The 10,541-nt window shown below is 42.9% G+C and overlaps 1 protein-coding gene across 3 annotated transcripts in view; it reads right to left on the bottom strand.

Moving 5' to 3' along the window:
* Positions 1 to 10,541, bottom strand: part of kank1a (KN motif and ankyrin repeat domains 1a) — a 51,077-nt gene that overhangs the window by 24,131 nt on the left and 16,405 nt on the right. Inside the window, exons 1-2 of one of the 3 annotated variants that reach the window (XM_083673017.1) lie at positions 2,574 to 2,640; positions 1,456 to 1,502 (exon numbers count right to left, since the gene is read on the bottom strand). The exons of 1 other annotated variant lie outside the window; for it this stretch is intronic. In XM_083673017.1, the coding sequence (XP_083529143.1) occupies positions 1,456 to 1,483 (28 nt within the window). In that variant the 5' untranslated portion in view covers positions 1,484 to 1,502; positions 2,574 to 2,640. Of the gene's footprint in view, positions 1 to 1,455; positions 1,503 to 2,573; positions 2,641 to 10,541 lie in introns of those variants that run through there. One more of the 3 variants, XM_083673016.1, reaches the window with a different exon arrangement.

The following is a 10,541-nucleotide window of genomic DNA, read 5'->3' as shown; positions in this document are numbered from 1 at the left end:
TGCTATTACTTAATAACTAATGAACACATCCACGTTTTTAAGAAGATCTATTTATTGATTTAACAGAATGCAAGAACATCAGGCATAAAATAAAGTGCACACATTTAACAAAAGTGCCTGCCATATGAACGCATGGAACAGAAATATTGCTTTTTTAATAAATAGTCTACGCAAATAACATAACAAGGTGCTGCCGCTTGATAAATAGAAAAATTACAAACACACGTGCTATTTCATAGCAAGATAGGCGAACTATCATAAGTTTGTTCAGTGTATTATTAGGCCTCTTCCTTTAAGTTCCATGCCAGTAACACAAGCACATTTACGTTGTCCGGAGAAAAGACCGGACAGGGGTAACAATGTTCCCCGCTGTACAAAAAACTCTCTGAGACTGTGCCAGTTGTGCAAATACAATGTATTTTCTTGCAAGTTTCGCATCAAAAGAAAGTGACCCTGGTTGTCGCGCCACCATCATCAGTGGAATCCAGCGGCTCTTCTTGTCTGTCTAAGGTGACAGTCGTTTTGCTTTATTCAGGCCTACCCCCCCCGCCCCGCAACTATCTCTCCCTCAAAATACGATGTAACAGTTTGATAGATAAATGCCTTTTTGTTCCTCAACAATTGTTAATAATTATTATTTTACACTCATGCTATTAGGTAAAGTATATCTACATGAAAATAAAAATCCACTTTAAAATTTTAATATCGATGTATTTTAATGGTTATGGCGTCGTTTTTTTCGCGGCCATCCTCGTGTAACTGCGTAATTGTCGCAGCCCTAGTGTAGGCCCATTTGAGCGCCATGGCACCAGATACAAACATCACAAATAATCAATGCATTGCAGTGACTGACAATAGCCGGCTTTTCACAGCTGGGCTTACGCGGTGCATGCCAGTGCCTGCCAAGGCCAACTGCTTTTCCACAGTCACTCCCGGGCTTCAACAGTGCTTACTCCGGTCTATCCCCTGGTCCTTATGAGGCTAAACAGGGCGGTTTAGAGTGAGGGATTAGAGATATTCTTATCATTCAAGTGCTTTCGTTGTCTAGCGAACTTGTTGGGCAAGCATACTCAAAGTCAACAAACACTACGACACTAATTGATTTGAAAAGCGTTTTAACGAATACAATCATCACAAAGAGCTTATGTTAACAGAACCTGTCGGAAAACCGGAGGATTTGACATGATGCTCGTGTCCCCATATTGTTCACCACCTTATGAACTGCAGAATGTAAACAAGCCAGAATGTAAACAAACTAGTACAGGGTGGTACTAGAAAGCCCAGCTGTGGAAATTCATACAGGCTTGTTCACTAGACTCGAAGCACTGGGCTTTGAGCACTAGCTGGCCGCTAGTAAGCCTTGGCACACACTGGTACCGCTGTCGCAAAGCGGCTAATGACTGCCATCATGCACCACAGCATACACACACAGTACACACACGTCGCATGACTGACCAACGATCTCCAGGGTTTCCTGCTCCATGGGTTGGCTGTACACACACCTGCAGAAGGAGGGGGAGTGGAGAACCTTAACGTTGGCCTGTGGCCTCTCACGCTAGCCTGTCACCTTTTCCTTGCTGTGCCTACCCTAACATTTACAAGTTAACACAGTAACTACAGGCACTTCCACAGACTAAGGATTTGCTTTACACCTCTGCACCAAATTTCTTAAATAACAAGGACAAAATTATAAACAGCTCAAAGCTAAAATAATAATACTATAAGCATAGCAACGCCATGAAGTCCATTGCTAGTAGTTCAAGTATAGGGAGAGGCTCAGGTAATGTGGTAGTAAAAAACAATATGGCCCTCAAGAAAATGTGATTGAATGAGTTAACTGAAACTGCCATTTCAAAGTGAATGGACACAGAAACCCCCCCCCCCAAAAAAAAAAAAACATAAAAAGGCAAGTGCCAGACCCAATGGCTTGAGTTCACTTATCAAGTAAGTTTCTATAAATCTAGTCTATGCAAACATGAGCCAGTTGCATAACGTTAAAGTAAATATAGCAATTATCAACTGAAACTAAATTACCTTGATATTTAATACAGACATTTGGCTTACATCAATCCTTACTTCCAATTCAAAATGGATGACTAAGAATCCTGTTTAAATACATCAACATAAGCATAGTAAATTACAATGCTATTTTTTGATTTCATATGAGATGGGGGGGGCTTTCAGTTGCATTATGCCATGTTTTGCAACAAATTGTATAAACTTGACATTGCAAATAAATACACATTCAAGAGTGACTGAATGCACTTACATTAGCCACTTCATGTTTTATTACTTTTGCACTTGCAATGCTATATCCTTTGACCCTTGATAATTTTCCTGAATTTCCCCCTGGGATAAATAAAGTTTCTATCTATCTATCTATCTAAACAGAAATAGGACAGAGGACTAATACGCTTGCTCGCTTATCCTGGCTTTCATTGAATAATGTGTGGATTATTGATAAAGGTGCATCCATTATCAATTTAGACAATTATCAAAACAAAGCATTTCCCTCCTGTGTGGAATATCTAATTTAATTTCCAGCTTAAATGTTGCAAATGCCCATTGCTTACCTGTCACTCTCATTCTAACTCACGACAGCATACAGGTAGCAGGAGTGAGTGAATCTGCACGTCCTGGACAACTAGCCTATAAGTCTGCCGTCCACAGAGAGGGAGGGATGGGTTACACCATTACAGGCTAAGATTAGCTAACTTCCTCAGATGACAGCCAAACGATCTGGGTCCTATAAGAGGAAACAGCTCTTTAGCCTGTTTGGGCAGTCACAACCCCACACTAGGCCTCCAGGTAGCGTAGAGCAAACAGCGTAAACAACTCAAGTCTCTCCACCCTCGACTGACCTTCAACTGGGGAAAAAGTAGCAAATGAGCCAGACAATAGTACACAAGGAATTGTCTCGATGAGTTAAAAATTAACCAGTGCAAGGCAGACCACGCTGTCCTTTTTCTTCCAGCCTCTTGTTGAAGGTGAAGACAGATAAAGCAAACAAAGAGATATCTACTAAAACCTAAATCCAAAAAGCCCCAGTGCAAACCCTTGAGGCACACCTAGTATATAACACTGCTGCAATGTGTTTAAGCAAGAGACAGGTATATCCTTAAACATGGGAACTAAGGAAGGGGCACTTCCGTGTTTCTTTAGAGGAGGAGGGGGGGGTTTTGGTGTCAGTGACGAGCAACAACAAGTCACTCATGAGGACGGCGTGGCCATAAACAACCTCCGTCTGACACGTGTGGTATGGCCTGCACAGGATCACATGTCAGTGACTGCCAGACGCCTTGTAAGCTCCTGGTTACATGGGGAGGGGGGACAGATCTATTCGCAACTTTATTTTCACAACATTATTTTTCATTTCAAAGTCACAATCATGACTCATTCTTCAGTCACTTGTTGAAAACCCATATATTCTAGCTGCAATATAACATAACATCCTGTCAGCAAATATCTCATCTTTGAACACTCATCGGTGCTACAGTGGGACACAAAAGAAGAATGAAATTGAACTAGTGAGATGTCGAACACTTAGAAAGACCTGAATGTCTCAATAGGGTGGTTAACACTTCCAAACATTCCCCAGGCACAGAGGGCCAAAGGCAGTCTAGTGTGAACACTCAGTCACCTGACATGGCTCAGCAGCCTGCAGCAGAATATTGTGGAGGACAACAGGTCTTGGCAAAGCCATTCACACACAGACACAAACAGACGTAAAAGCACACACCAAAAGTCATGAGAGGTTTGGCATGGAGGCAAGTTGATGATGCAGAACTCAAAACACCCTGTGCATGCATTTCATTCCAGATGCGGAACAATCTAGAAAGCTCCAAGATTCAGAGGACACCAACAGCTTGAACCAATAACCCACTAGCCCCTAGCTTTCCTTGAGCCAAATCCATTAACCCCTTAATAGAGAATTAAAGTCAAATGAGAATATCCTTTTACAAGCTATAGTCAAGCACTGCTTGGAGATGACTTACAGACCAGAACAACTTGTTTTACTCCTCTGAGCAATACAAATATCCAACACATCTGTATTTCTCATACTGTTGACACGCAAATACTAAAGGTTGGCTACCTCTGAAGAGGGGCGTAACTATACTATTGGAACAAAGCCACAAGCCAGCGAAACGACCTGTGATCTGTGTGCTCATGTGTGTGTGACAGGTCACAAGATAACACAGGAAATGCAGTAGGTTAGGTATCTTTTTGTAATAGCATTGATCAATCTTTCTTGAAGCCTCCGTTTTCTGGAATCAATAACTAGCTAACAAGCTAAATGTTTCATCCTACAAGGTGTGCCCTATTAGAAATGGGGGAGGGTGGAGGAGGGTTCTTGGAATAACATCCAATGAAATTGTGAGCACATACTCCAATCGCTCCAGATTCAATCCAAGCCAGATCAGCTAATCTAAAATTCTCCAGACCTCCAAAGGAATCTACAACAGGCATTGTTTTTCCTAATTAGACAACTTCAGCGCTCTCCATGGGCTTATTTTAATAGTGGGAAAAATGCCTCCAGTGCTAACACAATTTATTCTCTTAGTATCTGCAGGGACTATTTTGTTGTTATGGTTGTTTTCTGCATACAAGAGCATAGGGTGACGGTATGTGTGTGTGCGTGTGTGTATGTGTGTGTGTAAGCATGTGTGTAAGTGTTCGCAAGCGCGCACAACAATAGTAAGAGGGGTGAGGATGGAATGAGTGGCAGCTACTTGTCATCTCTGACATGCATCTGGACCTCATTAGAACGCATGCCGTTGAAGCTTTGAAGGGGAGCTGCTGAGCAAATGCTTCAGAAAACAGAAGGGAGGGGGGAGGAGAGAAAACCCAGACACACCTGTGGGTTCACATTAACTTTTGTTTGGCAGCCGACGCCACAGCCTGACCCAGGCCTTGCGCTGCCCAGCTAAGCAGCCGAGCGACTTTTTCCCTTTGATTTTCAGCGTAAGCATGCTGAGAAGGCCCTTCAGACCCGGCTTCAAAGCCTCATAATTATCCCAACAGAAAGGAATAAGGCTGAGGAATGAAAATAAGCCTGGACAAGGGGTTTTGTCTTTTCTTCCATGCATCCGTTTTCAGAGAAGCACTTTCTCATTAAAGGGATCAAGAGGACAGGAAGGAAAACATTGTCTGGCTCTGAAGAGAAGCTACAGTAGGGTCTGTAGTGCTGAATTACCTGTTTGACCGACTACAATTTTCAGGGATTGATTCAAGTGGCTGATTTAAAATATGACAGAAGTTGAATTTGGAAGGGAAGTTTACTTTTAGGTAAATATCAAAAAGCATGCTAATTTTATTGTGTTTATCTGATATGCCAGAGTAATGTAGTTCCAAGGAAGACATGGTTGTATTAATCAAGTCAGATGAAACAAAACACACAATACCTTGTATAACATCCACTTGTTTGACAGGACAGCTCCGCTCCCCCAAACTCGATAAGCAATCTAGATCCAATCTGCATGAATTCTGATATGAAAGCACAAGTGCTCAAACTACAACTGAGCTGAGCTCACACATTCAGAATCTAGGCCATCTATATATGAGGTCCCTATGAACACTTAAAAGAGAAGATGACTCAGACCTAACCACAGACTACTGTAGCTAACATAATCACACATAATGGCTATTTCTGTCTGTATTACTTTCCCTCTCAGCTATTTGGTGCTTACGTCCCTCCACCAAGGGTTCATGCTTAAAGATAGAAGTTAGCAGAGGGATGGTATGAGGGCCAGTTCAATTAAGATAGCAATTAGTATCAAAGGAGAGATGAGTTCACCCAGTCATTTACTTACTCTCTCTCTCCGACTGCCTCACCCTCTGTTTTTCATAAGACATACAGTATCAAGCCGCTGAAAATAGATTTAAAATGTGTATGCTATGCTTCTCCAAAACACGATCCTTGTTATTTCAAGCTATGCATAGCCTAATTTCCACTTTGACTTGCTTTTCAGAGTATCTGAGCCTAAAATGACTACTCACACAAACCTTTAAAAAATTACAGAGCAACTCAAAGGCCCATCTGCAAAGCATATGCAGTGGTATCCCTCTCTGTGGAAAGCTGATTCTTGGGATTCTTTTGGGATTTTTTTCCCACAGTGTGGTTAGTGAATGTTTGGAGTTCTTCTTTTTGACAATTGATTAGCAAAACGTTGTAAATCACTTTTTGGAGGATAAGATGCACAGTATTGTAAAATGGTTAAGGTTTAAGGTGCCAAGTCATGCAACAACAAAACTTCACAACGAGTGCACTATTCCTGTAAAGATAGGGGTCATACCACATGTCACAGTGAACAGGGGTGTGTGCATAGGCAGACAGTGAAGGAGGGCGAAGGAGGACACTTATTGGGTCTGCTCCTGAAATTTGTCAGCAGTCTCAATTCAGATACTTCTATGGCAGTTTGGAATGCAACAGATTATCATCGTTCACTTTTGAACGCACACAGGCTCTGCACAGTAAATTTGGCACACACCACATCAACAGAGGTCATTGTAAACACATGGACTCTCTAATCTAACAAGCAAGTTCCTGTTCTTCTCTTCAATTCTCTCTCTTCAAAGTCCTAAGTGGTCACTTGTCTGCAGTAGATATGGAACGTAACCCACTGCTCCAGCAACAGGGCATAGTACAATTCAGATCAATTCACTTGCTCCCCCTTAAGGAGGGCCTTTAAGGCAAGAGTGTGGAGCACTCACTTGGCTTGGAATGCCCCCTCTGGCTCAGAAGCCCCCTCTATTTTAGGAATGTGCTTCATCTCTTGCTCGACTGGCTGCAGAGGGCCTCCTAAAGCTCATAGCTTCTCTATTACATGAGCCTTGTACAGCAAAGCCAAGAGTCTGAACTACGCAACTGACAACCTGCAATTATATAAGGAAACGCATGCTTATTGACTATCATTACCGTCTAGGACCTGAACAATTGAGATAAATAACAAGCCTTGAATGAGAGAAAGGGAAAAAACAAAAACATATTTTTCTCTGTTCCAGAACTATGCAATTCTTTGAAGAGATGATTGTGATTCTTCAGACAGAATGATTTACTCTGACTCGCTGGAAGGAGAGCACATTAATAAGAAAGGAGCATGCTTTACTGTCAGACTTCAAACGATTCTGCAAGAAGGGGGAGAGGGATATCTGCAAGCAGCAAGTGTTCTAGGGGGGTGATAGACTTCCTCAACTAAATTATACACCTGGCTGCTTGATGTCCTTTGCCAGCACTATTGAGCCAATGATAATAAGCTTGCAACGCTCCATTGCAAGTTCTAAAAACATCTGTGGTCTTCCAAATAGATACAAATTACAATGTGCAATTCTGGGAAATTCATGACAGTGACTGTCACTGCAAATCCAAAGAATAGGAACAAAGACCCTCCCCCCTTAGCCCTCCCCACTGTCTGGTTGACTTTTTACTGAATCAGAGTGAACTTTTACAACAAGGAATATCTATATAAAAAGAAATATCTTTATCATTCACAAGCCCTGTCAAACATGGACAATACATCCAATATGTTAACCAAGAAATTAACAAACAAGAGAATTCTGAATACTACTCATGGTAAGCCAACAATCACAAATTAACCTTTTCAGAACTCTTCTTAGTAAGAGTTCCAAGTAAAGACACAGCAGCTCCTTCTGCTGACAACACTGCCATCTAGCGGAAAAGATGCCTCAACAACGTAAGTTCATAAAACTTGAATATTGTTCAGTGTGCAAAGTTAGTCCCTTTCAAAACCTCAAGCAAAACAAAACTCCACTTCCATCAAAACGCTACTATAAACAGAAAATCTAAAGCTCATTCAGATACAGTATAATCTCAGAAAAACAAGAGTGCATTGAAATGCTAAATGCTAAAATGTACATCATGCAATGCCTTACTGTGTAAGCAATCAGTACATTTTTGAATAGGAGATCTATAGCCTTGGCTATTCATGAATCTCCAAAAGACAGTAAAGCTTACCGTGGTACAGAGAGAGTTTGAGGAGAGGTAGCAGGACTGGAGCTGCTAGTGGGGTCCAGTAGAGTTTTGAACCTGTCTCACTACAGAGGGATAGGCTTGTCCAACACACTCTACACACAGGGAGGAGGAGAGGGGTCCATGGGTTGTGTGAGTGCACGCCTCTGATTCCTCTCGGCCTCTCTCACAATCACTGACTGTCTCTTTTGCATGCCTCTTTCTCTTCTGGTCTCTCTTCCTTTGTCTCTTTCCTTCTCTTACTTTTTTTGACCCACTTTCAATCTACTCCTCTTTCTTCTCTTCCATCTCTTGTGCTCTGAGTATTTCTCTCCTCTCTCTTCCTCTCGTGCTCTGTGTCACTCTACTCCCTCTCCCTCTCTTGTGCTCTCTCTCACTCTCACTCTCTCCCTCCCCCCTGCATGGCTTTGTTATCTGACCGCTCTGTCCGGCCTGCACTTGACCAAGGACAGGCTGGAGCCGGTTATTTGTTTTGCTCTTGAGTGGAGCCAGGGAGGCTGAGGTGCCAGGCGAATGTCACCCCACCCCCAGTCAGGGCACTCCTACCAGGGACACCATCTCTACAGCTCTCCCCAGGCCCAAACCTGGTCGGCTTTACACACTGAGCAGTAGGCTATGGCAATCTTAATTTCAGTAAACAATTTGGGCCAAACTGACTTTTGCACAAATGCAGTGATGTGAATGGGGAGACTGAATGTGAACATTTGAGTTACACAGATGTATAGTTAGGGTTAGGATATCCCCCTTAATGTGTAGACCAAAACAATCCTAAACAAAGTTACTGTATGCAGATACTGCACCTCATTTTCTTGCCAAACAAAGAACTTTACAACGCTAAAGATAAATGAAGTCCCAATCTAATAACATCATCTATGGCACACATTTGAATCTAGATGCTTGCTCTTCATCTCAGTTGCACAGCTCGGTTAAAGAGGCACTGTGGGAAGAATTCCCAGCTTTACTTGCTTGCATGTTTGCTTTTGTGCTAAACGAGCCCACTTTCCTGACCTTTTGAAGACTCACCAATAGGATCCAGCGCCTTCTCCTCTGCTGCCTTTCACCTTTGACAGAGGGCCAGACAATAAGGAACAAGCTAATTCAAATGATGAGAGATTGGGGGTGGGGGGGGGGGGGGGGGGGGGGTTAACATTTTCAGATTGGTGCAGGGGTTCAACCAAAGAGACACAGGACTGGGCTTTGGACCAAGCTCACTCAGTGTGGTTGATTGAGTGAGTAGTTATGTGGTTGCATCCTTCAGGCTAACAGTAGCAGACAATTCTGAATGACAAGCTAGCTACACAGCAACAGTGACAGCCTTTCTACTTCTCTAGTCTTGTCAATCAAGCTGGTTTAATTTGCCTGTCACTTTGGATGCAAATGCAAAACTATGGCCAGTTGATAAGTCTGTGAAGATTTTGAGAAAGCCCATTGTAGCGCGTTTCTATGTTTGTGGGAGGGAGGTTGCAAATGTGCAGCAAATGAAACGTCAAATAAAAAAGAAAGCAAACCTCACTCCAAAATGTTTTAAAAAAGGGCGTCCATCTTGACAACCTCTGTGGTATGTTTGCCACATCCACCATGTCAACCCGTGAATATGTTGTGGAATTTCAGAGCAGGGGCATACCTTGTCTGTCTTAATTAGAGTTAAGGGAAGGCTTTTGTTTGGCCTAAACTGCTCAGGCCACTGGACCAATAATGGTGTTAATGAGTCAGGGGCCATTCTTCACTGGATTAGAGCCAGAGACTGCCGATCATCAAAATGTATGCGCCTGCCATTCGGCTTGTCTAAGACCCCTGGCGTTGCAATGACTCACTGTATAGACAAAATGGCACACAGCTGGTGCAGGATGTCCCGAATGCCTGAGAGCTTGTGGCCAAACATCAGTGTTTCTCAACTCTGGTCCTGGGCTACCCCAAGGGGTTGGACATTTGTATTCTAGCTTGGGCAACTTCCACACCTATAACAACAACTCAACCATTCAAGCCCTTGTTTTATTGAATGAGGTTAATGCTGGGATGAAACAAATGTGCAATCCTGAATCCTGCGTATCACAGGACCGGAGTTGAGAAATAGACTGCATGTATTCCGATGCTTCCTCCCCCCTCCTTTGTTACCTCTGATAGGTTAAAAGTACTAGAAAGGGTCCTACAATGTATCATAGAAAATTCAAGTATTTTCAGATCTCTGATCATAAAAGAAAAGAAAGGACAGAAAGGGAGCAAAGGAAGCTCAGGTTGGGACACAACCTGCACTATTGAGAAGCTTGTCAACCTGTTGAAAACAACGGTGACTGTTTTGCTCTCCTTTATGGTAATGACAGTGTTTTGGAGAGCTAGCTCTGGGCTGGCTTGTTTTGCACTGAGCATCAGTCTATGCTTTGGAACAGCCATTCAAAATCAATCAGCGCTCCCCAAACCCTTGCGTTTTATCCTCCTGAGGCCGTATCCCCAGCTGTGCCATGGTTCAAATCAGTGCAACAAAGGGGCCCTAGCATCACTGTGAGTGCGAGTGCAATCTCCCAGCCACGAGGCTTTCAGTCCCAACATTGAAGCC

Source organism: Argentina silus, assembly GCF_951799395.1.
Source record: "Argentina silus genome assembly, chromosome: 7".
In the NCBI taxonomy this organism is placed as follows: domain Eukaryota; kingdom Metazoa; phylum Chordata; class Actinopteri; order Argentiniformes; family Argentinidae; genus Argentina; species Argentina silus.
This window is presented reverse-complemented; position numbering and strand designations above follow the sequence as displayed.